At 33.4% G+C, this 24,104-nt stretch overlaps 1 protein-coding gene across 1 annotated transcript in view; it reads right to left on the minus strand.

The window, feature by feature from the left end:
• The window catches only part of LOC129226415 (kielin/chordin-like protein), a 32,145-nt gene that overhangs the window by 1,916 nt on the left and 6,125 nt on the right, over positions 1 to 24,104 (minus strand). The window contains exons 4-6 of the mRNA XM_054861016.1: positions 22,039 to 22,059; positions 13,549 to 13,776; positions 1,713 to 1,757 (exon numbers count right to left, since the gene is read on the minus strand). Coding sequence (XP_054716991.1) covers positions 1,713 to 1,757; positions 13,549 to 13,776; positions 22,039 to 22,059 — 294 coding nt within the window. The remainder of the gene's footprint in view (positions 1 to 1,712; positions 1,758 to 13,548; positions 13,777 to 22,038; positions 22,060 to 24,104) is intronic.

A 24,104-nucleotide genomic window follows, 5' to 3' on the forward strand; every position in this document is an offset into this window, starting at 1 on the left:
CCAATAGGTTAGATAGTTTGAAACCATACATATTTGAGTTGTTTTTACAATAAAATACCAAATATTTTGACAGACGTCATTCTCTTGTGTCTCCCCCAACTACAGAATCGATTATATAAGGGTTAATTTTGAATCAAAATGAAGTCATTTTCTCAATTTGATATTCTTTCTATGATTTCAAAGGTTAAAAAAAAAAACTACATTTTGTTACATACAGGGTGTTCTGTTTTAATCTGCAAGACTTATTTTCGCAACGGTTAGTCCTAGATGTATACTTCCAAGTACAAAAATGTTCAAAATCAGATGCAGGGTATTGAAAGTTTGCAGTGGAAATAAAAATGAGTCAAAAAATACAAAATGCCACTTTTTATACGGGCCCCAGGTCCCCTAACTTATATTTAGGAAAATAATCTCCATTGAAAAATAATTCCAACACAAAAGTTTGTAATTAGTATGGCCAATATTCACGGAGATATGAAACACAACGTTTTGTGACTTACACCAGTTTTCACTCGCCGTCAATACCTTTTGGGGGGAAATATAGTGGTTAACAAGTGTTTAAAATTACATGTGTGCATATAGTGTGATTTTTCAAATTTGAGTTTTTGTAGTGTTTTTGCGCATCATGGCATAACACTTGCATTTATTTTTGAATAGCAATGAAAAATATCAATACCTTGTTTCTCTTACTTGGACGACATGTCATTCTTCTGAAATAGCGATAAGTTCCAATCTCATCTACTGTATGGTCCCTTAAAATTTGAAACTGGGATGACTCAAATTTTAGTCGCACAATTGTCAAGTTTTTTGTGTTAGTGTTTTCAATGGAGATTATTTCTCTAAATATTAGTTAGGGAACCTAGGGCCCATATAGAAAGTTAAATTTAGTATTTTTTGACTCATTTTTATTTTTGCTTCAAACTTTCAATATCTTTGAAATTCACCGCCAGCTCAGTCATTCCAGCCGAGGACTGCAGTTTCGTGCTTATTAGCACTCATCAGCCTGGCATAGGAAGTGAGTGAGCAAGGAGGTGGAAAACCTCTTAAGGAAGCCAAGAGAGCCAAACAAACTGGTAGCTCATATAGAATTAGCACTGACCACTGACCAGACGAGTGACGGAAGCAATGGTTCAGTTCAACTCGAAGATTGAAAGCAAGGCATGGTATTTTCAATAAGTTACATTTCATGTATTTTTGCCTTAACCCTGGCTATAGGGTGGTAACTTACTGAAAATATCTTAACTCTGCATCTGATTTTGAACGTTTTTGCAATTGGAAGCATAAGTCTAGGACTAATGGTTGCGAAAATAAAGGTCTTGCAGGTTAAAACGGAACACCCTGTATACTTAATATGTATTAAAAAAATGTTACATCATAACTATATATAAATTGTTCATATATTGAAATTCAAATTAAGAACAAGTGTGGATACTGGTTCAGTAGGGAGGTTTGATCTAATATCGGAATCATCATAATTTTGAGAATACATTTTCTACTATTATAGAAAAATATAAAATAGATATTATAAAATTCTCCGGGAAAATTTTTTTCTTTTTAGTGCCATTTCTAGGTTTGATTTGCTCTTGTTTAAGTATTTAACAGTTTAAAATAGTGGAATTTTTTATGGAGGAAAAAAGCATCCTATAGGTTTTGAATTCTTTATTCTACTCAATTTTAATATCGCGAAAGCAAAGATATAAATAGATAATTACCTTTTTCTTTTGGAGAATCTACAGGAGTTGCTCCATATATTTTTCCTATTAAGAATATAAAGAAATAAATCTCGGCAAATAATTGAATCAACAAATAAATAATACGTTTTAGCATTAACTCTGATTATGTGCCACTTTTTCTGCAAAAAAAAAAAAAAAATTTAGACAAAAATATATGACATTTTCCCTCAGTGTTCAAAAGAGAGAGATGGGACACCCACAGTAGCATAGACCATATATTTCATCTTTTCTTGAGAGAGGGATCAAGGGTGTATGCCTTATATGTATTGTGGAAAAAAACAGTGAAACACCCCTTTTGAATGCATCTTCTCAGAGATGGAAACAATGTGCTACCGTAACCCCATCCTAAATGATTGGTCTAAGTGAAAATACCTTAAAACACTTCAATATTTTTGCAAGTAACAACACTGTTGTTCAGCAGTAAGTTACCGCCCTTGATGAGTCCATAACTGCAGGATGAAACTGCAGTCTGTGGATATGAAAGCTGTGCTATTGGTATCTTGCATGTAACAGCTGTTGTTTATAAAGAAAGCAAAGTGGTTATTGTCCTAACTTCAAGAATTTTCCCCGTGATTTTTTCACAAACTAACAAAACTCGAAATTCAATGTACTGTTTATTTTTTCATTGCTAAAAAAAGTACAGTAACTCCGATTACCCACGAGTCATTTAACAAGGTGGAACACGTATTTTCGTAGCAAAAAAAAACACCAATGGCTTTTTTTTTGTAAAAAGTAGTTAATATTAATTTAAACTCATTTGTTTTTGTTTTATTTATTTACTGCTGCATTGCTCCACTTCGCACGGTCTACCTCGAAAATAAAAGTTATGTCAAGTGACTCATGTTCAACAATCAAGCTTCAATTAGACAAAAAAAGTAAAATTTCCCTTCAAAATAATCATTCTTAAAGAAAGGAAACAAGTAAAAAATTACCGAAAAAATAAAAGAAAGGAGATAAATTGCCAAATAATAATAAAAAGTGGAAATTTTTACCTCAAAACAAAAACAAAATTTTATTTAGTCACAGCCGAGAAAAATCGCTTCTTGATTATCATAACATGGAAAACGCGGTACAAAATGCACCAAAGAGCATCATTTGTGACGTCATCAAGACCACGTCTTGTTTGCAAAATAGGACATTTAAAAAAATTAATTAAAAAATAGGTGTTGGGAAAATGAAAGAATTTTCTGGGTCCATGTTTTTTTTTTTTTTTGCTTATTTTATCAATTTCAGTGACTAAAAGTACTACTTTCGACTGAAGGAAACAACCCCATTCCGCGGGTATTCGGGAGTTTACTGTAAAGACATTTTTTTTTAAAGTTTTAAAATCTGTCAACTTTTTGTTTCTGTGGTTTTTCTTTCTGTTTCAGATTGGTTCTCAGATAGCAATCGTGAAGCATTGTTGTGTAATCTTCGAAAAATATACTCAAAGGTTGCTGCTGACGCTCTTTAGCGCGTCAAATGCCCCGAATTCCCGAATTAAAAAAATAGATGCTGAAAATAAAAGGCGTCTTAAGGAATTAATTTTTAAGGAACGGAGGATTGCAACGTTGTACCGTATTACCCCGCATTATCCGGCATGCCGGAAAAAAGCGAGGTTGACCGGCATGCCGGAGAATTCGCATTTTCCGGCATGCCGGATAATTAGAGGTTTATTTTGCAACAAAATAAAAGTAAATTTCCCCATTCAGTTCAATCGGAAAGCATGAATAAATCCCAAAAGTAACCTTCTTTCAAAAAATAAATAAATAAATAATAAAAAATGTGTTAATTGCATATAATATGTGCTTTTTATTTATGGCAGGTCATTATTAATGGATTTAATTATACCTATGCCAATAAAGAAATTAATTCAGAAGCAATCATCGTTACTGCGATTTGTTCATAATTTTTGTAAATAAATTATTTTAGGTTCCTTTTAGAGGGGCAAGTTTAATTTTTATTTTTTTAAATAGCTATGGTAAATTCTGTTGCACTGGTTAAGGGGGCGGTAACTTACTGCTTAAATGTTTGCTTACTTAGTTTTAATTTAATTTTTATAAAATTATTCGTTATTAAACAATATTTTACTTGTTAAAATAACAAATAACATTGTCAGCAAACATTTTTAAAAATTAAACTGTTTATTACTACTAATAAGATATGTATAAATCTTATATTCATTTTTAAGCAGAACATATATTTTTTACAGAAATATTTTTTTTCCTAACCTCGATTTTTCCGTCATGCCGGAAAGGACCAGGCAAGTGTTACTGAAAATCTGGTCACCCCCGAATTTTGCGGCATGCCGTATAATGTGGGGTAATATGGTATGTATCTTTGGTACTGCAATGTTAATAAGAGCCCATTTCCAAACTTTCAACTTTATCGTTTTAAACTAATGAATCAGAATCAAAAGAAAACTTGTTTTTGTCATTGAAACTAGATATAAAAACTTGAAAAAATGTGGGTAATGGCTGCGGTTTCAAGATTTACCCTGACTCCGAAAAATCGCAGATTCGGCAATGCATCAAGTGAGTCAAACGATATATAGTAAACTCCCGATTATCGGCGGTCGGATTATCCGCCGGTTTTTTCACATTTTTTTTAAAAACCTGTGATGACTTACAATAATACTTTTTTTTGTTAAAATTTTTAATATGTACTAATATTATAGTCATTAAATGTGTTCTAACTTATGATTGTGTTATTGTTCGTTTTTAGCTTTTATATATATATATGTTTTTGCATTATTTTTTTATCGTTTTTAGCTATAATTTAAATGTACGTTTGAGTGTTATTATGTTTTTTAGCTATTGCAAACAAGTATCGTTTCTTATCTATTATTCGGATTATCCGCGGTTTTCGCTTATCCGTGGTTACCATGCCACCCTATTCCATGGATAATCGAGAATTTACTATAGGAAGTTTGGAAGGATGTTAAGAAATATCTCGACAAAGAAAGTGAAAACAAATGTTTGCTTAGAGTAGGGTATCTAAGGGTATGAAAGTGTTGCCATATGACAAACCAGTATATCAAACGTAACTTGTAAGCTTAGGGTTAAAAAAAAAAAAAAATCAAACACACCGCTCTTTACAATGCAAGCTTGCTTTGTCAAACAGCATCCTCAATTCCTCATGTCCTTCAAAACTCATCAAGTCGATTTTTTCGTAAACCAAGGCCGTTTTCGTTCTCCGTGCTTTTTCTTCTGTCTCTTTTGGAATTGGTTGCTTTAATGTTCGAACAACACTCAACTTTTATACATTTGTTATAGAAGTATCATCGTACTAAGCCAATCAAATGTAAATTTGTCTTTTTACTGAATGTGTAGTTTGTTATTAGACATCTATGTGACGAATTAATCCACATGATTGATTGTGTGAAATATGAATTCATTTTCAAAATTGAAACTTGGTTTTTAGAAAATGTGTTCACTCTCTCTACTGTACTATTCGACTCTGATATTCCATGAAACGTGTATGAGAGATGCTGCACTAAAGAAAGTTGTTAAGTTTCGCGACTTTTGAAGATTTCTCGTCAAATTGAGGTCAAGAATTAGTCATGCAAGTTTAATGATATCTTGTCAATTTCCCGGCAAGCCAAGAGAAAGTTACGCTAACTGCTAGCTAAAGCAGTAGATCAACTTACAAGTGAAGCTTCAAAACTGTGAATTAATTTTAAATTAAATTCAAATGGAATAAACGCCAAATTCAACAAGATTACAACCACATAGGAACACAAAAATAATATCAGTCTACGAATTTTGTTTCATGAGAATTTTAAATTAAGTAAAAGTAATTGATACTGAAAGATGGATGAAGTAAGAGTTAATGAAGGAATTCAAAGTGATAGCAGCTACACAGCTTGAACAGGCTAGTCATATAAAGAGTTTCAGGAGGGGGCAATTAAACCGCTCTGACTTTGGGAAATTAACGTACTTATAAAAAGTGGGCGTGGTTTTGGTTGTTTTTCGGTAAATGCATTGAGTATACACCCTTTGACTCCTCGTGGAAAACGTCAAAATGACAGGCCCAAGCTTAAATTAAAGTTTGTTTTTTTGAAACAAGTTGATTAAAGTACGGGCGAGAACTTGTGTCAATAATTTTGCTGCAGCGTTGAAACATTTTTTACTCCCTTTTTCTGCAAAGTGCAAATTTCAGAAGTTTTGCAAAAACCAATTAATTATGCAAAATAGAGATAGAGAATAGAAAATGCATTCATCTGTTTGTTATATGAAATTCTTTTCTTTAAATTAAACAAATTGTTCTATTTTCAAAGCCATTGAGCTTGTAGTGATGGTGATTTTGGTGAGGTAAATTCGGAAATCAACGATGAAAAATATTAAACCTGTATAGCATACTTCAGTTTATTGCAGTGTTATAAGTAATTGATAACATACTAACAAAAGCAAAAGTAGAAGCAGCTGTAAAAATTGCATTAAAATCAAAAGATAATTTCGTAGCAAAAAGTACATCGTCTTGTAAAATGTACATCGATTTTCATTTGTTTTAGATTAAGTTTTGAGATAACTTTTTATCAGCTCGTTGGTGAAAACTGTTGAAATAAGGTGTAGCGGTCGAATACGTTCGTATGACGTTACATTGATTTGAGGAAACGGATATACTCACTTTCTGCTTTTCAAACAAGAACTACTCTTTTTTTTTTTCGCCATTTGTTAGATAAGAAGTCCTTGAAGCAGTAGCAAGGGGATGAGTAGATGTATCGAAGAAATTGCTTCTTCGAGTTTAGATAAAATGGATGAAAACTCATTGGAAATAAGAGTTTCTTTCAGGGGCACTCCAAGCTTAAATTTCTGGGAGGGCAGAAAGTCTCAATTTGCATGATTGGAACTGCAAATTTTGCCGAATGAAACTCCAAATTTTACCGAATGATGATAGTTTTGCCGAATTGTCAGATAAAATTTGCCGATTAAGGAAATTTTTAGGAGGTCATAGTGACTTCCCTCACAGTCCCATGCCTTATTTAAGTTTCATTTTTTAATTTGAATAAGGTCTCGTATCTAATTTGATTCCTATTAAACACTTTGAACTAGGGATGTGTCGTTCATGCAGGAACGGGTCAAAAAGAACGAATCCTCAAAATGAACGGATCCGTTCGTTCACTTAAAAAATGAACGACCGTTCTTTTGAACGGTGAGCAGTTTAAAACATCGTATTAAAGCACTTATGATAAAACCATTTTTTTCTGCGTTCATCTTCAAATTTTTAATTCTCAATCATTCTCAAATTTCTTTTTTCTCGGTGCAGTACAATATATTCATTCGAGCCTTTTTACTTTCTGATTCATTATTGATTTTTCTGTTCATTTGCAATTTTCCTTTGTATCCATTAGTAATGTGTTGTATAACTTGTTTGGGCTACTAACAAAATGTTTGGACATTCCACTTTCTGTCCCACACATCCGCTAAAATCCATCTCACACTTTCTATCACCAAAATTATCTCTAAAAAAATATTTTATCATTTTTCTGGCGATCCTTTTGTCTTCTGTAACAGAGGTTCCCAACCTTTTTCTCTTTGCGAACACCCTGTAACATTTGAAAGAAATTCGCGAACCCTCTGGTGTTAAAATTAGTAAAATGTAAGAAAACGTTAAAAAAAACAGCATGTTTGCTTTTTATTTTTTCAAAGCAGTTCATTGCAATAAACAAAAACATAATAAACATAATCGTAAAAAAAAAGCTAAATTATGCTGACGCGTATGCAGCATGCGGTGTTTTCAAAACATTTTTTGAAGAATTGCCCTGCATGGATTTTTTTTTTCTCGGAAATAAAGCTCATAGAAATGATCCCAACCTGGTTTTATGCTGAAAAAAAATAAGTGGAAACATTGCAAAACAAACTTCTAGGGAAAAAAAAAGATCGTTTTCGAAGATTGTTTAGATATTTTAGCAGGAATAACATTATGAGTCTCCCAATTTATAACAAATGTTCATGCTTTTGAACTTTTCACCCCTCTAGCCATACAGAAGCATGTTAATGGTTAATTTAATGCTCCCTTCTTCTCCAGATAGAAATAATAGCTATGAAGCTGTCGAAAACTAGAAAAAATAGGGGGGGGGGGTGCCATTTGAAAAAAGTGTTGGGTGATGGGGGAAAACGGAGGTCATATTTGGATTAAAGAGATCATTTTACATAAGAATCAGCAGGACTGGTGTCAGCAGCATTTTGAAGAATTTGTTTTGCCGCGTAAAATTATTAAACCGTTGAAAGATTTTTTAAATACTTTTTTTGAACCAAAAAGTTTGATTCGTTTTGAAATTTAAAAAGTGCAGCAACTATGAGCATAAATTAAATATTCCGTTATCTTTTATGAAAATATTTAATAATCCACCATTAAATTTTTTTTCGCAAACCCCCTTCATTGACCTCACGAACCCCGGAGGTTCGTCAACCACCGGTTGGGAAACAATATTCTGTAACATCCCTATCAACTACTATCTATATTCGTTTGGCTTTATTTTTTACTAGTCGTACACGCACGGCTTTGCCCGTAGTAGAAAATTAAAAGGACTTTTGGTTCGCCTGTATATTTACAAAAAATGTATGGTGAATTTCTCGCCAATTGTTGCTCATGTTACGGTTCCACGTTATGATAACTTGGCAATTTATAGTCCTTCTTATGATAATTTTGCTCGGGAAAATGTTCTTAAAATTGGAATAGAAAAAGAACAAAATTGAATTTTCGAAAAATCGCTTCGAGGTGCACATCTCCATGCCACAAACTAACTTTATGACGAATTTCATGAAAATCGGCCGAACGGTCTAGGCGCTATATGCGCGTCACAGAGATCCAGACAGAGAGACTTTCAGCTTTATTATTAGTAAAGAAGATAAAGATAAAGAAGACTTGCTTAGCGTCTTCCAAGTCTGTTATTTTACATTCAATATCCAAAGATTTTTAATAAGGATTATTACAGTCAAATTTATTTTCCCCATTTGAAAAGGTGTTGTGTTTTTTTTTTTCTGTTCTCATCGGTACTGTGCAATAATTTTGAAGCTCCCTAATATTTTTAGGTGGGTTTTTTTTATTAAGTTATCTGGTAGTTTGCCTGAGCTACCGATATATTTGTTGTTACTTTTTTCGTTGTTCATGGTCTCTTAAAATACTATATGTATATATACAGTGCTGTAGCTGGAAAAATTTAACAACTTCATTTTTCGGCATGCTGATTTTTGGAATGGAAAAAATATCTCACTACTCGGAAGCTGAGAAATGTCTTACTAAATGAATTATAATTGTTTTGTACATCTAAACCCGAGCAAAGATTGTTTGGATTTGTTTACCATAGGCATATTTTCTTACATTTAGATCATTTTAGCTATTTTTCCTTCAAGGAATATTACTGATCCAATGAAACACTTCGAATATACGTGATTATATCTTGCTAAAAGACCAACTGCAACTTTTTCAAATGAACGAGTTGAATGAATGGATCAAAAGAATGAACGATCCTCTGATGAACGGATCATTAAAAAGAACGACATTGCCCACCTCTACTTTGAACTGAATTTCATGACTTCAAGAGCTGCAACTCTTTCCAGAAAATCTCTATGAATTGCGATTGATTGCCCTGTATTCTAGATTTTCACGGAATACGTGGAAAAAACACACACGTTTTTCTCAGTTAAAAAAAAAAAAAACTTTACGATTTGTTACGAAGTTCTTTAAAAAAGTTAAGTTAAAAAAAAGACAGTTGTTTAGATATACATTTACTTAGAATAGATTAGGCATTAGGGAATTCAGTTCTCATAACTTTAGGATCATTTACTTCTTTCAAATAACGGTTCTAGGAAATATAACAATCAATTTCTTTTCATGGGCGCCCATATGCAAAATTGTAAGGGGGGGGGGGGGGGGCTCAGAAATTTTAACCGTGGTTTAGCAGGATATTTTCCCCTTGGAGACAGATTTTAGAACAGATTAGAGTCATTAAAGTTTGACATTTTTATTTATTCATTCATTAATGGCTGGAGAAGAAATATTTTTATATTTTTGCAAAGAAAAATGTATTAAAAGCAAGAAATTTCTAATTTTCAAGGGGGGAGGGGGCTCGGGCCACCTTGCCCCCCTATATGGGTGCCTTTGTTTCTTTTGTCTCACTTTGAGCTGAGATTTGCTGGTTTCAGGCTGATATTTTAACCAGGGTTATCAATTTTTATTTTATTACTGTATCCACTTCAATTTTGACAATACTTACAGAAAAAAGGTTCTTCATTCTAGTTTTGTAGATAAATGTTTGCCTTCAACAATGCTAATGATTTTGCGGAGTTTGTCAATAGCTGAATCTGAAACCTGGTTCTTAACCACTATGTAATGCATACTTTCAGACTCATTTTTGTGATACTTCGATCCTTGAAAATGAGCAATGCATTCATTTCTCCATTGCTTCATATCATATCACTGACTACAGTCGAACTCGCTTATAAAGAGCGCAAAGGGACCACGATATTTACTCGTTATAACCTAGTGCTCGTAAAAAATGAATTTGTGAAAAAAAAAAAAAAAAATCACAAAATTTCATCATAGTTGCTCTTTTCCTTCTTCTTAATCACTGCGCAGGAAAGAAGTTGGTTACTTTGCTTTCAACTGTCTGAGTGTCTCTCGTGTCACTGTTTTTGAGAAATACAAGTATTATGCACACATATATGATTTTTTACTGTTTCTTTACAACACAAATTAAAAAAGTGCTGTCATCTCTTGTTCTCGGGATTTATAATTTATTGCTAACTTTGGTTGACTTTTTTACGTTAAAGAAAATTTACCAAAAAAAAAAAAAAGTAAAGCTGAGCTGGAAGTCAATAGAAATTTCATTAATCACAAAAATGTTGCTCGCTTTAAGTGGGGTTTGCTCGTTAAAACCGAGTTCTGCTCCCATAGGTTTAACATTGCACCATCCAAGTATTTCTGAGTTCCTCGCTTAATCCCGGTAATAAGTGTTTCATTAAATCAGGGATTCTATATCCGCTATAATCGAGTTTGACTGTACAACTCTTTGAGGAGGTAAAATCAGGGACGGATTTATAGTCGCTTCAGGGGGGGGGGGGGGCTAAAAATCGTAAATGCCACCATTCCCGTAACATAGGAGGGGGGGCGGTAGGGAGTCGATTACTTTCTCCCCCCTAGAGCTTTTTTTTTTTATTACAAAGTGAACATTTTTCGAACGGGGCTCATAGAATGTGAGTTCTACACTCCGGTTTTATGCCGAAAATAAGTGAAAACATTGTAAAACAAGCCCCTAGGAAAAAAAGATCGGTTTTAATGATTTTTTAAATATTTAAGAAGGAGTGCACCCATGAGTCTCCAGGGGTCTGGCCAGAGGATATTTGGGTCCGTTAACGGACCCTTCACAAAAATCCGATCAACCAAAACGGACCTTTCACAAAATCCCGATCAAACAAAACGGACATTTCACAAAATCCCGATCAAACAAAACAGACCCTTCATGAAATTCTGATAAACAAAATGGGATCTGTCACAAATTGTTTATTGAAAGAGCAAATCTGAAAGCAAAATAACGCATATTTCTGTGTATAAACCGATAATTTTTGGAACCTTTTTTTAAGTCAAATTAGATTGATCAGCTTATACAAAATCGGCTAATTTCGAAAAAAAGAAAGAAAAATCGGCACTCTTGCGATTCTCCGATTCTCCTGCAAGCGATAAATAATTGCTACTGCCAAATAAATATAATGGTTGTTTGTTTTATCACAGCTAATTAGCAGCGGTGTTATTGTAAACTTTTCTGAAGAGGCATTGGTAAGCACTTTTCTCCGCTCATGATTTAATAAACAATAATAATATATATCTGCGAAATGAACTTAGAACTGCAAAGGGATAGTAAGGGTGAGGAAAAAATATGATCGCTTCAGATAGGGTTACCAACTTCAAAACTATCACCACTTAGCGTCTGGCGTTGAACCTTTATAATGACTTGGTTAGAAAATATTCTCATCATTTTGTCCGCTTGGCTTGTCAATATTTGCGTTTTTATGGGTGCGGTGCGATGTTTAATTGTTATTTTGGGAGAAAATTATATGGGTTTTGATTTTTCGATGCTAACAAGGATGATTAACTTTAAATAAACTCTTTTAATTACCGTTTTTTTTTTCTTTAGATGTCTACATTTTGAAAAATGCAATCTTTTAACATCCAATATGAGAATCATATTTTAATCTTTTTTCAAGCTAACTTCGCTTTATTAGGATTCAAATAAATGAAAAGTCTCTTTATTTCTGTTAGAACTCTCATTTCAAGTTTTTAAAGCAACATTCCATTTTCTGTTATGAGTCAAAAATTAAAATGCTGAATAGATGGTTTATTTTATTTTATTATTATTTTTTTGGGGGGGGGGGGGTCAACTGTGTCCACAGATATTAATGATATGTTATCATAGGACTCTAAAATGCAATTTAAAAATATTTTTATCAAAAATATTTCTTTTACAAGCCGTTTTTATACTTTTGATGCCTTCACTTTGAGAATTGCGATCTCTTTGCATCCGCTATGGGAATCCGATTTTTCGAATTTTTGATGATTATTACGCTTTGTTAAGAGGTAAACAATTGAAATATCTTTTTATTTTCGTTAAAATCACGGAATTTATAAGTTTTAAACGAAATTCTGTGCTTTTTAAGAGTCTTGGGTCAAAAAGTTGAATGCTGAACCCTATTCTGAATTATGTTTTATTTATTTATATTTTTGTTACAATTATTTTAAATACTGTACAGAAATATATCTAGTATAACTTAGCATAATGCAGAATAGTAGATAAATATTGATACTTGAAAGAGCGATGCCCCCCCCCCCCCCGCCAAATATCAGAAAAAAATCCAGAATGATTTTCTCATCATAGAAGAGGAAAACACTCAACTTTAAGTTTAATTGATGCAGTTTGTGCCATCTCTAAATTCTAAAATTTCGTTTTTAACAAAAAAAAAATTTTTTTTTTGAAAAATTTTTTGATTTTTCACAAAATTAATTCATTTTTCACAAAATTATTTGATTTTTCACAAAAAATGGACCCTGTGAAAAATCCTGGACAGACCCCTGGTCTCCCAACTTGTTCCAAATGTTCATGCTTTTGAACTTCGCACCTCTCAGCCTCTCAGAAGAGTGTTAATCGCTAAAAAATGGTCCTTTATCTCCAAATGAAAATAATGGCTATATGAAACTGAAAACAGTTGAGAGCCATTTCTAAAGAGTGGGGCGTGTAAGGAAAAAACGGCAGTAATATATTTGGATTCAGAGGGTCATTTTACTCAAGAATCAGCAAAAATTATGTCAAAAGCACTTTGAAGGGTTTTCTTTTCTTTTTTTTTTTTTGCCGTACAGTGCTGTTAAAAAAGAGTGGAGAGATCGATCTTGGATTAAATTTAAAAAGTGTGTAGCGCCGACCATTTTCGACTACATTACTGTCTAAAACTAGTTAAAAGCAAATTTATAGAATTTACTTGATTATAATACAGTAAAACCTGTAAAGTTGACCACCCTTGTAAGTTGGCCACCTGTCTAAGTTGACCGCTATTTTCAGGCACAGAATTAGATCTGTGTCACATAATTCAACCTCTATAAGTTGACCACCTGTTAAAGTTGACCACTAAAGTAATGCACCGTAAGTGGTCAACTTACACAGATTTCACTGTAGGAACTATTGCTAGTAATTTCTTCAATTTCATATTATTGGTTTCAGAAAACGACGGTTACGGAGGGGGCGATCGCTTCCATCGCCCCCTAAATCCGCCACTGGGTAAAATAAAAGCAATTCAGAAACATCTGAAAACAAAACTGATTTTTTCTTTATAAAAAAGCTTACCGCATTCCGTCCCTGTTGGGCAGCAGGAGTTCTCTCCGTAGATGAGCAGACAACCATTGCGAATATCCTTTGCGTAGATACTAAGTATTAAGCAGTCAACTTTTTTGCACCCAGGTCCATTCTCCTTTCCGTTCCAGTCTCCTGTGCAGATGCATGATCGACAAGGGTCCTCTGTCGGAATAAACCTACCGATATCGTAAGACTTTCCATTTCTTACACAAGCATTGCCTGAAAAGAATATCCACTGTTTTACAGGAATCTATGAATTTCAAGACTGTATTACCTATTAAAAAAGGTAACAATTTTTTTGTTGAAGTCCCTTCAGCTTTTAGGGTTTTTAAAAACTTTTAATACTTAAATGATTTTAAAACCCAGTTTTACTCAATGCATTCATTTGTTGGATAGCAGAACAAGCGAATTTTCCTCTGCAACTTGCTGATAGAAAGCAAAGATGGATCAACACTTTTAAAATAATCCGCTGAGTAGGATATTAAGGAATTTTTGGGGAGCATCATAGATTTCTCTTTTAGACGGTGGCCAATCAACACCGTACTAACACTTGGCATATTTCCTGATCTTTCTAATTTCGTTCAAAGCCGTAGTCAGAATTTATTTTTTTGGGGTAGGAAGCTCTCCCTCTCCCCATTCTAAACCATTTCAAGTCTCGATTTAATTAAAAATCATTGCATTTCCGTCTTCATGGTAAGTATCAGAGGCGTAGCTAGACCCGACTTTCGGGGGGGGGGGGGGGGGGGTTACTTCTTTATATATATATATATATATATATATTATATATATATATATATATATATATATATATATATATATATATATATATATATATATATATATATATATATATATATGTGTGTGTGTGTGTGTGTGTGTAATTTTTTTTTAGTATTAAAGAAAATAAGAGGGAGGAGGTAAATCTTACATACTTTGGAATGGGGTGCCCCAATTCCAATACTTGTGTCAAACAAAACAAAAGCAAAGATTTTTTTTTATGTTATGGAAAATTCAACTTTTTTTTCTTTTTCCTCCATTTAATTTAAAGTGAAATTTTCTAGCAACGGTCTTGTCAAAACCAGTCTATCTAAATCAGGGGGAAAATCAAATATCTGATGAGCGTGTTCCGTTCATTTCAGTGTGACTGCTTAATTTAGCGGCTAACACACATCTACAAAAGCTGGCAACCCTGAAAACTAATAGATACTTCCATTTTCGCCTGTAAACTGGATGTTTGACTTTCAAACTCATCCGTGGTCAGACTATAAAGACTATTTTTACTAACTTGGTTTGCACTAAAAGTATGAAATAAAATAAAAAAAAGACTTCTTGAATTATAACCCGCAAAAAATGAAATTGCTTTTCATATTGTTATATTTATATGTTGCTTTTTATGTATTTATATTTATGCTAATTCTAAAGCAGCTAATAAAATTTGAACGAAAAAAGTTAGGGAAGAAATATAGGCGGTAGAAAGTTATTCGCTCAAATGCATACCATCTGTTCTCCTCTCAAGTCTTTATTTTTAATTTTATTAGCTGCTTTAGAATTTACATAAATATCTATTTGGGAGAGCAACAGCAATTTTCGTGTATTATAAACAGAAGTCTTTTTTATTTTCTACCTTTTAATGCGAACCAAGCTAATAGAAATAATCTAGATTCATTTCGTTTTTAAACATTTTATTCATGTAATGCTATGCAGTTTTTCTTTTGAATTAAAATAAAGAAGGGTCTTCTGAAAACCCATCGGACCCTTCTGAAGGGTCCGATGGGACTAATGCTGCTTTGCAGACTGTACTTCGTTTTCTTCAGATGACGTTAACTTTCTCTTTTTAGAGCAATCCTTTTCGTCATTTTAATTTTTTTCTTTGGGTTTAAAAAAGCCTGTTATCGCTTTTGCAACAACTTTCACTTAGAATGTACTATTTTAAACAGACTGTACGTTTTCAAAAGAATATGCAGTAAATACTGGCTGAAAAATCAATGTGATTGCAATGGATACTCTAGTTAGCAAAGGTCGTTTTGACTATGATCTATGACACACACGAGACCAGACCAACAAAAACCTCTATCGCTTCGAATTCCGGTTATGCTATCATTTTTGAATTCGGAGCCCAATGATCTTTAAAGCAGCAAACAAAAACATTTTCTTCAACTCAGAAACAGAGGAATTGTCTTCAAGAGCTGCGGAGGCATGGAAAAAAGGAGAAATGCATTCCACGAATAGGCTTTCCAGGAAGATTAATCAAAGGACAGTCGTTTCGCGCACTTTCTTGGCAGAAGAGTAAAGGGGGTGAAATTCACAGGTTTGACATGTAAAAAAATGAACATTTCAAGTTCATGGTTAAAGGTCATTCAAGTTAAAAGCCATTTCGCTCTGTTATCTGGATTAGTACTGTTCTTCGGTTGCTCTCTTTCTTAAAATTGTGATTCCTCAGAAAACCGAAATGATTGGAGTGAAAAGAAAGTACACTGTAAAAAAAATTCGGAAACGTTTCTGAGTATATCGTGCAGCTGCGGTTCATGAAATTTTCAAAAACGTTTCTGAGTATTTCGGAATTCTCTTTCTGTAATGTCCGGAAACGTGTCTGAGTATTTCGGAATCCTCTTTCTGTAATGTCCAGAAACGTGTCTGAGTATTTCGGAATCCTCTTTCTATAATTTCCAGAAATGTTTCTGAGTATTTTGGAATCCTCTTTCTGTAATTTTCAGAAACGTTTCTGAGTATTTCGGAATCCTCTTTCCGTAATTTCCAGAAATGTTTCTGAGTATTCTGTGCAGCTGTGGTTCATGAAAGTTTCGAAAACGTTTCCGAGTATTTCGGAATTCTCCAAACAATTTTCAAAAACGTTTCTGAGAATTTCGGAATCCTTTTTCCGTGATTTTTTCTAAAAAATAATTCTTTTTTAATAGTATTGCATGCCATATCAGTTTCAATTCTTTGATATCTAAGAGCAATGAAACAAGCAATTTTAGAATCATTCGTGGATTTTTTTTTTCTGAATTTCTAATGACAAATAGCATGGTTAACAGCATAACATATGCACAGTTATAAATTTTTGAAAATTTCTGAAATAATATAGTAGTTTCATTCATAATCACAAAATCGTCGGGGGAGGGAAGGGGAGCACTTTCTCAAAAGTGGGATTGTTTGTTAAACAATATTAAACTTCAGTTTTTCTCTCAATATTTTCAAGACAAAATTATCAACATATTGTATTTTTAATGCAGAACTTAAAAACATATCTTGTATCAAACTTGATAGCTTTTATTTTCGGATAAAATTTGACAGAACTTACCTACACTTTTCGTTCCGAAATTATTTCACGTCAAGTCAATTTCTTTGACGAACAAAGTGTACCGAAAAGTACCAACAGAGAAATTGATGAATTTAAATATGACACCAAAGTCCCCCTGCTGGAACCATTCGGGTTTATTCCTCTGTTCTTGCCCTTTTCCAGTTTATCACAAATATAGATACTTAATCAAAATAGGTTACTGATTTAGAGTGTGCGCAAAATGCATTATATATTTTATTTATTAAAACATTGAACTCTATTACATGATTATTCCATTTCATATATACGAGAGCTCCCCCCCCCCACACCATAAGAGTGATGGTGCACCCATAAAATGATATAAAGCGCCCCCCACCTTAAAAAAAGCAACCCCTTGAAAATGTCAATGGCACAGTCTGCGTGGTGAACGCCCCTCGTCTTCTCACCATATGTGCATTGCATATTAATAACATAGTATTTAAAAACTGATCACTTTTAAAACGATGACATGAAATAATATTACTTTTTATTTCAGCATGTAAATGCAGCTGTTCCATTTTTGCCACTGACTCATTTTTCCTGACTGTCCTACATTAAACTAGTATATCCACGAAGGAAATGTTATTTTCGGAACTAATGTCAAGGAATTTTTTTTATTGTTAACCACATTTAACAAAATGAATAAGCAGATGAATTAATTTCATAACTATGTTCTTACTAATAGATAACATGGTCATTTTCTAATGGTATAAATATTTTTAAATGAATGAATAAATTATAATAAAAAAAGATAAATTATACCGGCACATTTTTTGTGAAGCATAATACAATACTAGAAAATATTTGCATTACCATATTTCTAATGAATTAAACAATTGATTTTTTTTTTCTTTTTGAACCAAAATGTATGTACATCCAAGTATTTCGAAATAACTTTTCTGTGATTGCTTCTCAAATATAAATCTTACTTCTTTTGCGTAATTAATCAGTTTCAGTTAGTTACAACAAATAGTACACCGCGCACATAGGTATGTAGGATAACTTTAAATTAATTCGATAAACCCAAAAACAGTTACAATTGGAGCCTCATCAAATGCAAATCAACAAAAATATAAATGTATATAACAACATGTTTTAAAATATTCATTAATACTTACAAGTGAACATGAGCGGAAGAAAATCTAAGTACCTCCATTACAACTGAATAAGTAATCCAAAGGGTTTCGTTTCCTTAAGTATAAACACGGATGTTGAAACTATTCACGCTTGAACACACAATATATATCTAATTATGGTCGCATTGGAAATTGTAAAGAAGCAAATGGTTATTAACTAACTTAATAGCTGCGTACATCGTCTAAAAAATCAAGGGCAGTCCAAAATGCAAAGGCGTAAAATTAGTTTCGACACATTTTACTACTCTCTAGACATGAAATAACAAGCAATCCAATGCTTCTGCAGCAACCATAGATAAGAAAAAAAGAAGTTCTCGTTATTTCCGACTCATTGGCGCCTGTGTTGGAAGGATGAAATAGGTTTCGAAGCGTTGCGTCATCACTTCCGCTTCTAGATATCTTGAAATAACAAAAAGCTTTCTGAATATTGAGGAATTCGCTATTGGATGAAGGATTCCTACTATTTCGGAAACGTTTCCGATATATTCAGAAACGTTTCCGAAATTTGTTACAGTGTATGAGTTTTTTTCAAGTGATGAAATGGCCAAATTAGATTTGCAGCAATTGCTAACCTCAAGAGGATAAATAATGAATCCAAAAAAAAAAAAAAAAAAAAAAATCAGGGACCAAAAAGCAGTAAAAGATTTTTTCTTGAAAAAGATATGATTAAAGTTTCTTTTACCGTCAAAATGATGCCTTAAACTCGCAATAAAGCACTTAATAATGTAATAATAGAATAAATACCTAACAAAACTAATAAAGAGGAATTTTAATCAAGAGCCCATATTGTCTTTAGTATCGATTTCAAATTTTCCCCATCATATTTCAAACTTCTATAAAAAGTTTCTTAAAGCCCCCGTATCTCAAAATCTCTTTATCTCGATTTTTTTTCTTTAATGTGAAATTCAATATATATAGATTCGACTGTATGCAATATTCCCACTGCGCGGCTCATAAAATTAAACATATTTAACAATTTGCAGAATCTACGACAAAGAAAGGCTGCATGTACGTGGATTTAATAAATCAATCTCATTTCTAAAGCGAAGTGTCAAATTTCACTCAATTATCAAAAAATTGTCGCAGCAGAGGGAGGCGTCTTTATGCTTGAGGGTCACACATGGAGCAGATTTTCAATGGAATTGGGGGGGGGGGGGGGGCGAAGTGAATTTGTGACCTTTGTTACTCAGAAAAAAGTCGTTTTGATTTTTTTCTCTTTCTTCTTTTTTTTCTTTCTTTTCTCTCTTCTTTTTCCCTTTTTTTTGAGACTAACGTTTCGGGGGGGGGGGGGGGTTGTCCCCAAACCCCCCCCCTTAGCTACGCCCCTGGTAAGTATCTATGGTCAGCGCCTGATTAAGGCTTGGGCACGGGCCTAGGGCACTAACATTTGGGGGCCCCAAATCTGCTGCTATTTTTTTTTTAATTAGGACAAATCAAAATCGTACAATGACAAAAGCAAATATTAAGTCTAAAAAAAAAACATCTACTTAAAACTACAACCTCTTACCTGACAAAGTCACTTCAAGCTTAATATTATGTTTTTTTGCATTTTAAATGCTATATAAGATATATTTTTAGTATTTAGATTGCTACCAGACAAAAGTTTGACAACATTACATAATATTATAATGTGTTCATAATTTATAACGTGATATAAGACATTACCACATTTGGCGTGGATGCAGTAAAATACTTAAGTATCAAAATATTTTACATATAGTATAAGTAGGGGGGGGGGGAGGCACCGAATGAAGTTCTTACCCAGTATCCTCAAAAGTCTTAGTCCCTGCCTATGGGTAATATTCATTTGAAATTTAATGTAAATTTTGTATAAAACGGAATCGGCTGTTATACGAATACATTAAGAAATTTTTCATGATATCAACTCACTCTTGTGATACGGCGGTATTATTTTCTCCTACCACTTTAGCACAACAGAATGACGTATACCGCGTAACGCTATTGTTAATTATTCGGTGGAAGATATGTAGTGACCTAATCCTCGGAAATCCCCTCAACCGTTCTCTTTTTAAATCATATCCAGACTACTGCGTAATTTTAGGTCGTTCGGTATCAAATGCAAATTATTAACTTTTGCCTTCAAAATCTTAATTGAAATTTCCATTGAGTGAAGTAGTTGTATTTAGTCGAATTGTACAACATATATAGGTCTACGAAAAGTCATTTCCGATTACGAAAAGAAAGAGATATATTTAAAACTATTTAGTTTAAGATAAAATTTTCATCGTTACTTTTGACTTCTTGCTATCGTGATGGCCATTTAGAAGTTCAATTTTTGAAGAGCTTGTTTTTAGAGGCGAAGAACTCACACAAGTAGTGATGCTTAACATTTTCTTCATTTTCGAATATTTCAATTGGGGGAGGGGGGGGGGGAGGGAAGAGAGAGAGAGAGAGAAATATGTGAAAATCGGATGGTGCAAGGTCTGAGTTGTGTACCAAGAGACCAGCAATGTTCAACAGAAAGCAAATCACGACAACGAAGCTTTGGTGAAATACCAGAAAATGGCAGAGCTAGACTAGAAAACTCTTTAACATTCATCACACTCCACAGAAATTGCACTCACCGGTTTTTACTTATCTCTCACTTTTTTCTAGGAAAAAATTCAGAAATGAGGAACATGTAAAGACGACCTTAAATTCATCTACTACAAATACAAGGGGTTTTTTTGAAATTGGATTTACAGCCATCGCGATAGCAAGAATTCATAAGCATTGACGGCGATTACCAGGGTGAAACCCGGGCCAGTAATTTGTGATGACAACCCCCCCCCCCCCCTCTTGAGACGCAAAAGAAAAAAAAAATCTATGTAAACATGAAATTTATGCAATTTTCAGAATAACTACATTTATGTTATAACGAAATTTTAAATGGGTTAATGTACAAAAAAATAAAAAAATAAAATAAAAGTGGGGAAAAGGGGAAGGGGGGGGGGGGCAGGGGTCAAATTTTCGGAAATTTTTCAAATTTGTAGTCTTAAAAATGCATTTTAACTTCATATTTTTCAAAAACTTGCAATTTCACTTAGGGCGTCACCCCCGGCGAGTGACACCCGTGGCGGACCGCTCCCCCGCTCCCCGTCGTGACGCAACTGCAGCAGGTATTATTGAATGTATTAAAATTGCATCATTTTATACCTTTTCATAATCCGACAGAACTTTTTCGTTCATCTAATATTTCCAGTGCAGTAAAACCTCGTTTGTCAGGCCCTCCGGATTATCCAGATTAAGTTTGTAGCTTGAAATTTTTTTGTTCACGTAGATAATCTTAAATTACGTTAACCAAGAACGTTATAAGTACATTCGCTTTTTATTTTGATTAATTTATGGTGATCTAACTAACACCACTGCAGCTCGGCTACAATGATAAAGCGTTCCGTGGTTACGTTGCACTATAATGATAAAGCGCGTTGCTGCAACTTATGTTTGTTGTCATTAAATTTGCTTATTTAAGGATTTACTTTGTTTATTACTCATTCTTCATGGATTATCCGGATTTTCGATCATCCAGATTGTATTTTGTCCCATTAATCCAGATAAACGAGTATGTACTATTAGAAACTGATTTCAGAATGAGCTAATGATATTATTCATATCATATGAGGCAGTGAGAAGCAAACGGATGTAAGTGGCAAAATTAAAAATTTGGAGATAACCAGTACACATGGTAGGTGAACCTCTGCTCTGTCTTGGGGCAAGAGATGGTACTGGTAGCCCTGATAGTTGCTGCTATACAGCATGATTTAGAAAAAAATTTCTATGAAAGCCCTACCTAAGAGCTAATCTTTAAACGCGTTTTACTCAAAACTTGAAAATGTCCACTTGCATCCCTTTGCTTCTCACTGCCTCATATGTGGATTTTATAGAAATAAAAGTTATTTCTCGGGTATAAGAGTCTAATTTCTCAATCATTTTCAAAAATATTCTTAATAAGTTGCATTTACTTAACTTAAAACAGATTCCTGTTTAAAACTTCTGGTTAAAAAAAGGATAAATCTTTATACTTACGTAATTTTTCATTTTTGTGGGCTGAAATGAAAGAAATGTGTAATAGTTATAATCAGCTTTTTAGCATATCTTTCTATTGATATACATGAAAGAACAAGAAAATTAAAACAACAACACACAATAATAAATTTATAAAACAATTGTTAAATTAAAATGTACAGAAGGAGAAGTTTCTTTCCTTTCTGTAAAATCGAAACTGTCCTTGATTTCTTAACTGAGATTAGACATATAAATGAAAATTATGTTTCAGTCTCATTCAAAACGATTTAATTTAGTGTATTTCAACCACTAGCCTGCGCATCGACTCAAGTCTACGAATATGCGAAAATTTTAATATAGTTTAAAAAAATTATGCAATCTTGCAAAATTTGGATTTTTTCACACGTTTTAACCTTTAACGATGGATTCTCATATTTTTTTTTGTTTTTTGAAGCGGAGATTCCACATAGAGAGTAGGGTTTCCAATCCCGTGCCAAATTCAGTCCCGCGGGATTTCGGGATTGTAAGGAGCCAATCCCCCGGGATCCCGCGGGATTAATTGATTAATTAAATTTTAATATCAAGAAGAAAAAGTTGTTTTTTTTAGGAAGGACTGCTTTTGTTACTTGAATTATTAGTTTTCTTGAATCCCGTACATCAAGTGTTTCGGACTACAAAGACAACTATTAACCATTACCGTTTAGTACGCAAAATTGCGCCCTAAAAATGTCCAATGCGTCTTGACAAAGCTCGTATGGAATTTGAAAGAATTTTAGCTCAAAATAATGATGCGCTTGATGAAAACCAGTGCTGTTGCTTTACAGCAGTTGGTTTTACTGAGATTAAATTATTGTGGACATTTACCAAAAGATCCCCATTAACTTAATCACCTTCTGAAATAAATTCTTTTCTTATACTAGGTTTTTGCAGAAGAACTGCAAATTTCGAACAAAAACGATGTCTACTCTACAGCACATTAGTTTTGCTGTCTCAAATTTAAATTGAATGGAGAATACCCTTTTTCTTTCGTTAATGTTTTTGGTTATTGTATCAGTGCATTTGATTCATTACAGCAGGGGGTGAATGCTGGTTGGTTATACCGAGTCGCAGTCTCAGTAAAAGTTTTTGGATAACTTCGCTAATTTACCTCTCACTTTCAAGAAGCATTCAAAAACTTGAGCAGTTTAACTTACTGCACTGTCAGGCTAGTCATCCTATTTTTCATCCAAGTTTCTGTCGCCTGTTTTAGGGTTGTGCCGAATATATAAACAGTTTCAGGATTTTCATTGCTTTCTTCTTTGGAGAAAATTATTGTGCACTTTTTGTAAGTTTAAGGTTTTGCGCGCATTCCTTAAACTTACAGAAGTGCTCTGGCATTGCATTCTGACTACTCCAGCGGATTTTGCAACTTGTAATACACTTTTTCCGTTTTTTTTTAAAGCGTAATTTTCTGGATTTTAAGTAATAGTTTTTGAAAATTTTTATAAATTTTACAAATTTTCTCAATTGTTGAACTTACGAAAATTGAGACCTCGACTGAGAATACCAATTCAATCTCAAAAACATGTACTCGACTTTTATTGTGTTTTTAATGGTAAATCCCCGGTTCATCATATATGAGACACAACGATATACGAAGTGATTCAAATTTCAGATGATGCTTGTGAAAATAATCGTTTCACGAGCTGCAAATGTTGGAAGACGTTTACTTGGGAAAAAAATGCGGGATCCCGCGGAGTTCGGGATCGGGAACCCTAATAGAGAGTGAGAGATAGAAGTTCAAACACTATTTGTTACGATTTCGTTTCATGTTTTACTATATGTCTCCCGGAAGAGTTTTATGCACTCTTGTTGCACCCCAAAATGTTCAATGTTTTCTTATACTTCTTGGTACGGAACAAGATGATCTTCCGTCAGAAAAAAAAAAAAAAAAATCGATAGGATATCGGCACCAGTAACAGACAAGGGTCCAATAACAACAGACTGTCGTAAGTTTGGATTGTAATAATAAGAATTTTAGGCGGGTGAAACTGATGTTGCCGTGGCCCATGAATACGGTGCAACCATCTAGTGTTATCAGAGTGAAT

The sequence above is a fragment of the Uloborus diversus genome, chromosome 7 (genome assembly GCF_026930045.1).
Source record: "Uloborus diversus isolate 005 chromosome 7, Udiv.v.3.1, whole genome shotgun sequence".
NCBI lineage: Eukaryota > Metazoa > Arthropoda > Arachnida > Araneae > Uloboridae > Uloborus > Uloborus diversus.